At 67.2% G+C, this 6,497-nt stretch overlaps 1 protein-coding gene across 1 annotated transcript in view; it reads right to left on the reverse strand.

The window, feature by feature from the left end:
* Positions 1–912: 912 nt before the first annotated feature.
* The window catches only part of LOC106896046 (zinc finger protein 271-like), a 6,340-nt gene continuing 755 nt past the window's right edge, over positions 913–6,497 (reverse strand). The window contains exons 2-7 of the mRNA XM_014955758.1: positions 6,186–6,305; positions 5,461–5,559; positions 5,005–5,115; positions 3,467–4,635; positions 1,654–2,278; positions 913–1,572 (exon numbers count right to left, since the gene is read on the reverse strand). Coding sequence (XP_014811244.1) covers positions 998–1,572; positions 1,654–2,278; positions 3,467–4,635; positions 5,005–5,115; positions 5,461–5,559; positions 6,186–6,305 — 2,699 coding nt within the window. The 3' untranslated portion in view covers positions 913–997. The remainder of the gene's footprint in view (positions 1,573–1,653; positions 2,279–3,466; positions 4,636–5,004; positions 5,116–5,460; positions 5,560–6,185; positions 6,306–6,497) is intronic.

A 6,497-nucleotide genomic window follows, 5' to 3' on the forward strand; every position in this document is an offset into this window, starting at 1 on the left:
ATAATTGCACCCAATCTAGGGGGGAAATGGGGCTACCACGACACCTGCAACAGCCACTGTGGCTACTCCTACCCCTGCGATGGCCACTGTGGCTACTGAACCCCCCCCACGGGATTGCAGGTCCCCTTCCATACCCCCACCTGTGGGTGCCCCCCCCACCCCCCAAAAGCTTCGCCGGGTCCCAGGGCGAGGGGGGGCCCATCCAGGGCAGCAAATTCCAGCAGAAAAAGGGGGTTCCCCGTATCATTTTTCACTTTTTATTAGTTTCTGGGTTAGAAAAGAAGGGATGGGAGCTATAAATAGGGGTGGTCCTGTCCCCCGCGTCCCACGGGGTCTCATCCTGCCCCCCAAGGACACGACACCCACCGTGGGAGGGGGCTTTTCTTTTTCCCGTGCTGGGGGAGCCCAGCGCTGGCCCGGGGGGGGGGGACGACACACAAGGACACCCCAGTTGTCACCTCCACCCATTGCTTCCGAGGGGTTTCCAAACAGCAAACACGACGGCGACTCCGGGGGGGACGGGACACCCCAAAAGCCCCCCAAGGAGCTGAGACAGGAGCACCAGCTCCCCTCACCCCGAGACCCAGCCCCACTGTGTCCCGTCCCCCCCCAAAGTGGCCACTGGCTCCAGCTCTGCCCAAAGCCAGTGGCACCCCCAGACAGGGATTCCGGGGGGAGGGGACACCCCAAAAGTCCCCCACGAGCTGAGGCCAGAGGACCAACCCCCCTCACCCCAAGTCCCAGCCCCACGGCGTCCCCCCACAAGTGGCCCCAGCTCTGCCCAAAGCTGGTGGCATCCCAAGACAGCGACTCCAGGGTGGGGACCCCCAAAAGTCCCCCACAGGCTGAGGTGGGAGCACCAGCCCCCCTTCACCCCCACCGTGGACCCCCCACAGCCCAGATAACCCCTGTCCCCGACCCACCGCTGGCCCCACGGGCAGGGCTAAGTCTCCAGTGATGGTGTCCCACCACCATCACCACCACCACCACCAGCCTTTCACTTGTACTCGGCCAAGGCGTCCATGGGCAGCGGGAGGTGGGCGCGGGGCAGGAGGAGGGGGCGCACGGGGAGGAAGGGGCCGAAGGCTTCCCCCTCCCGGCAGCGGGAGAGGACCTTCTCCTGGTGGGCGCCCTGGTGGGCCGTCAGCTCCTTCCTGTGGGCGAAGGCCTGGCCGCACTGGGCGCAGGGGTAGACCCTCTCCGCGGCGTGGGTGAGGCGGTGGGTGCGGAGGTTGCCCTTGTACTTGAAGCTCTTTCCGCAGTCGGGGCAGGCGAAGGGGCGCTCGCCCGTGTGGATGCGCTTGTGCTTCATCAGGGTGGTCTTCAGGTTGAAGGTCTTGCCGCAGTCGGGGCAGGCGAAGGGGCGCTCGCCGGTGTGGATGCGGCGGTGGGTGATGAGGGTGCCTTTGCGGTTGAAGCTCTTGCCGCAGTCGGGGCAGGAGAAGGGCTTCTCCCCGGTGTGGATGCGGCGGTGCTTGACCAGCTCGCCGTTGTGGCTGAAGCTCTTGCCGCAGTCGGGGCAGGAGAAGGGCTTCTCCCCGGTGTGGATGCGGCGGTGCTTGACCAGCTCGCCGTTGTGGCTGAAGCTCTTGCCGCAGTCGGGGCAGGAGAACGTGTGGATGCGCTTGTGCTTCATCAGGGTGGTCTTCAGGTTGAAGGTCTTGCCGCAGTCGGGGCAGGCGAAGGGGCGCTCGCCGGTGTGGATGCGGCGGTGGGTGATGAGGGTGCCTTTGCGGTTGAAGCTCTTGCCGCAGTCGGGGCAGGAGAAGGGGCGCTCGCCCGTGTGGATGCGCCGGTGCCGCGTCAGGTCGCCGTTGCGGCTGAAGCTCTTGCCGCACTGGGGGCAGGCGAAGGGGCGCTCGCCCCCGTGGATCTTCTGGTGGAGGAGGAAGGTCTTCTTGGCGCAGAAGCCCTTGCCGCACTCGGGGCAGACGAAGGGGCGCTCGCCGCGGTGGATCTTCTGGTGGGTGAGGAAGTTGGCTTTGCGGTTGAAGCTCTTGCCGCAGTCCGGGCAGGAGAAGGGTTTCTCCCCCGTGTGGATGCGTTGGTGGAGGACGAAGGTCTGCTTGGAGCAGAAGCTCTTGCCGCAGACGCCGCACTCGAAGGGCTTCTCCCCGGTGTGGATGCGCTGGTGCCGCATCAGGTCGCCCTTCTGGCTGAAGCTCTTGCCGCAGACGGGGCAGGAGAAGGGCTTCTCCCCGGTGTGGACCCGCAGGTGGGTCACCAGGTTGCCCCGGTGCTGGAAGCTCTTCCCGCACTCGCTGCAGCCGAAGGGACGCTCGCCCCCCCGGCCACGGGCGCGACGCCCCGGCTTTGGGGGGGGGCCACTGTGGCTACTCCTACCCCTGCGATGGCCACTGTGGCTACTGAACCCCCCCCACGGGATTGCAGGTCCCCTTCCATACCCCCACCTGTGGGTGCCCCCCCCACCCCCCAAAAGCTTCGCCGGGTCCCAGGGCGAGGGGGGGCCCATCCAGGGCAGCAAATTCCAGCAGAAAAAGGGGGTTCCCCGTATCATTTTTCACTTTTTATTAGTTTCTGGGTTAGAAAAGAAGGGATGGGAGCTATAAATAGGGGTGGTCCTGTCCCCCGCGTCCCACGGGGTCTCATCCTGCCCCCCAAGGACACGACACCCACCGTGGGAGGGGGCTTTTCTTTTTCCCGTGCTGGGGGAGCCCAGCGCTGGCCCGGGGGGGGGGGACGACACACAAGGACACCCCAGTTGTCACCTCCACCCATTGCTTCCGAGGGGTTTCCAAACAGCAAACACGACGGCGACTCCGGGGGGGACGGGACACCCCAAAAGCCCCCCAAGGAGCTGAGACAGGAGCACCAGCTCCCCTCACCCCGAGACCCAGCCCCACCGTGTCCCGTCCCCCCCCAAAGTGGCCACTGGCTCCAGCTCTGCCCAAAGCCAGTGGCACCCCCAGACAGGGATTCCGGGGGGAGGGGACACCCCAAAAGTCCCCCACGAGCTGAGGCCAGAGGACCAACCCCCCTCACCCCAAGTCCCAGCCCCACGGCGTCCCCCCACAAGTGGCCCCAGCTCTGCCCAAAGCTGGTGGCATCCCAAGACAGCGACTCCAGGGTGGGGACCCCCAAAAGTCCCCCACAGGCTGAGGTGGGAGCACCAGCCCCCCTTCACCCCCACCGTGGACCCCCCACAGCCCAGATAACCCCTGTCCCCGACCCACCGCTGGCCCCACGGGCAGGGCTAAGTCTCCAGTGATGGTGTCCCACCACCATCACCACCACCACCACCAGCCTTTCACTTGTACTCGGCCAAGGCGTCCATGGGCAGCGGGAGGTGGGCGCGGGGCAGGAGGAGGGGGCGCACGGGGAGGAAGGGGCCGAAGGCTTCCCCCTCCCGGCAGCGGGAGAGGACCTTCTCCTGGTGGGCGCCCTGGTGGGCCGTCAGCTCCTTCCTGTGGGCGAAGGCCTGGCCGCACTGGGCGCAGGGGTAGACCCTCTCCGCGGCGTGGGTGAGGCGGTGGGTGCGGAGGTTGCCCTTGTACTTGAAGCTCTTTCCGCAGTCGGGGCAGGCGAAGGGGCGCTCGCCCGTGTGGATGCGCTTGTGCTTCATCAGGGTGGTCTTCAGGTTGAAGGTCTTGCCGCAGTCGGGGCAGGCGAAGGGGCGCTCGCCGGTGTGGATGCGGCGGTGGGTGATGAGGGTGCCTTTGCGGTTGAAGCTCTTGCCGCAGTCGGGGCAGGAGAAGGGCTTCTCCCCGGTGTGGATGCGGCGGTGCTTGACCAGCTCGCCGTTGTGGCTGAAGCTCTTGCCGCAGTCGGGGCAGGAGAAGGGGCGCTCGCCCGTGTGGATGCGCCGGTGCCGCGTCAGGTCGCCGTTGCGGCTGAAGCTCTTGCCGCACTGGGGGCAGGCGAAGGGGCGCTCGCCCCCGTGGATCTTCTGGTGGAGGAGGAAGGTCTTCTTGGCGCAGAAGCCCTTGCCGCACTCGGGGCAGACGAAGGGGCGCTCGCCGCGGTGGATCTTCTGGTGGGTGAGGAAGTTGGCTTTGCGGTTGAAGCTCTTGCCGCAGTCCGGGCAGGAGAAGGGTTTCTCCCCCGTGTGGATGCGTTGGTGGAGGACGAAGGTCTGCTTGGAGCAGAAGCTCTTGCCGCAGACGCCGCACTCGAAGGGCTTCTCCCCGGTGTGGATGCGCTGGTGCCGCATCAGGTCGCCCTTCTGGCTGAAGCTCTTGCCGCAGACGGGGCAGGAGAAGGGCTTCTCCCCGGTGTGGACCCGCAGGTGGGTCACCAGGTTGCCCCGGTGCTGGAAGCTCTTCCCGCACTCGCTGCAGCCGAAGGGACGCTCGCCCCCCCGGCCACGGGCGCGACGCCCCGGCTTTGGGGGGGGGTGCCGGGAGGCGGCGTTGCCCACCCCGCAGGAGGAGGGGGGGTCCTGCCCGGTGCCACCCACCGCAGCTCTCCCCTTCTCCAGGCAGAGCCCCCGGGGCTCGGGGGTGGCCAACGGCCCCCCAGGTGCCACCGGAGGACACCGGGGCTCGGCCACCGTCCACCAGCTGACGGGGGGTCCCAGGGAGCCCCCCCGGGCAGCCCCCAGACTCTTCTCCAGCTCGGCCACCCCCGGTTTCGCCTCCTCGGGCTCCTCCTTGGGCCACCGGCCACCGGTCCCCTCTGGCAAGAGAAGGGGCCATCACTTGCCACAGCTCGGGAGCCCTCCCAGGAGACCCCCCCCCGGCCACGTCCCCCCCCTCAGGACATCCCTCCTCCAAAGACCCCCCAGCTTGGGCCAGAGGGTCCCCCCTTTTCTGCCACAGGGTGCACCTCGGAGCCCCCGGGAGGAGGAGAGACCCCCGACCCGGGTGGCACCGGCACATGGCGAGGGGGGGCAGCGAGGACGGGGGCCAGAGCAGACCCTAAAGCTTCACTCCCCCAAGTTCTTCCAGCCCTGTCCAGAGAGGACCCTCCAAGGAGCCAGGACACTTGCCCCCACAGCTCCCCCCAGTCCCCTGGAGCAACCCCGGTGGTCACCCCAGTGGTCACCTGCATTGCCGCGGTGGCCAGGAGCTCCTGGGTCACCCAGACCTGGGGGGCACCCCATGAGGGGCTCCTCCTCCGGCTCCACCTTCACGATGATCTCGGGCTTGGTGTCACCTGCGGGGGGAGAGCAGGGTGTTGTGGGGGGCACCGGCAGGGACAGAGGAGCCACCGGTGGCTCTAGACCCCAGGGTGGCACAGGACAGTGTCACCACCCCCAGGGTGGCATGGGACAAGGTGTCACCATGACCTCGGTGTCATGGGACAAAGTGCCACCATGACCTGGGTGGTGTGGGACAGTGTCACCGGCCCCTGGGTGACACAGGACAAGGTGTCACCATCCCCAGGGTGGCATGGGATGGTGTCACCATGACCTGGGCGGTGTGGGACAGTGTCACCAACCTCTTGGTGGCACAGGACAGGGTCACCATGCCCTCCCCCCGCCACCCCAGCCCAACTCACAGGCAGGGGGGTGGTGGGACACATCCCCCTCGGGGACACCGGGGCAGAAACCGCCGTCGGGCTCCTCCTCGGGCTCGCTCTTCACCTCGGCTTTGATCCCTGGGGGGGAAAGGCACGGGCCCTGGGTCAGAGCCCTCAGGGATGTCCCCACAGTCTGACCCTGTCACCACCAAGACCTTGGGGATGTCCCCACACTCCATCTGTGTCACCATGGCGACCCCAGGAATGTCCCCACCATCCAGCACCAAGCCCTTGGAGATGTCCCCACACTGCATCCATGTCACCAGCGAGCCCCCAGGGATGTCCCCATGTTCCCAGCACCAAGCCCTTGGAGATGTCCCCACACTGCATCCATGTCACCAGCGAGCCCCCAGGGATGTCCCCATGCTCTGCCCCTGCTGGAACCAAGACCTCAGGGATGTCCCCACCACCCAGCACTGAGCTCTTGGGGACATCCCCACGCTCTGTCCAGCATCAAGCCCCCAGGGATGTCCCCACGCTCCATCCATGTCACCACCGAGCCCCTGGGGACGTCCCCATCCTCCTGTCACCAAACCCTTGGGGATGTCCCCACGTTCTCCCCATCCCACCACCAAGCCCTCGGGGACGGGGATGTCCCCACGCTCTGCAGCCACCCGGAGCAGCCCCTGTGGGGCAGGGGGCTCCATCCTGGGGGGTCTCACCAAGCTCCCAGCCCTCCCCCAGGCCCCCCCAACTCTGCTCACCAGTGCTGGGGAGGCTGGTGACACTGGTGGCCCCCGTGCCCTGGGGACAGCCGATGTAGGACTCCTCCTTCGGCTCCGTCTTCACCACGATCTCACACTTCACCCCGGCCCAGTCCGTTTCTGAGGAAAATAAAGCGGATTTGGGGGTTCCTGGGCAGCGTGGGCTGCCCAGCACCACACCGGTGGGCACAACCCCCCCCCGTGGGTACTATGTTGGGGGGAAGAAGCCATCAAGCCGTAGACCCCCCCCCAGCCGTGGGCAGCAACGGCTCGTCCCTCCCTGCTGCCCGAGGGGGACCCTCACCCCCCAAA

This window comes from Calidris pugnax, unplaced genomic scaffold (genome assembly GCF_001431845.1).
Source record: "Calidris pugnax isolate Ruff unplaced genomic scaffold, ASM143184v1 scaffold272, whole genome shotgun sequence".
Lineage (NCBI taxonomy): Eukaryota > Metazoa > Chordata > Aves > Charadriiformes > Scolopacidae > Calidris > Calidris pugnax.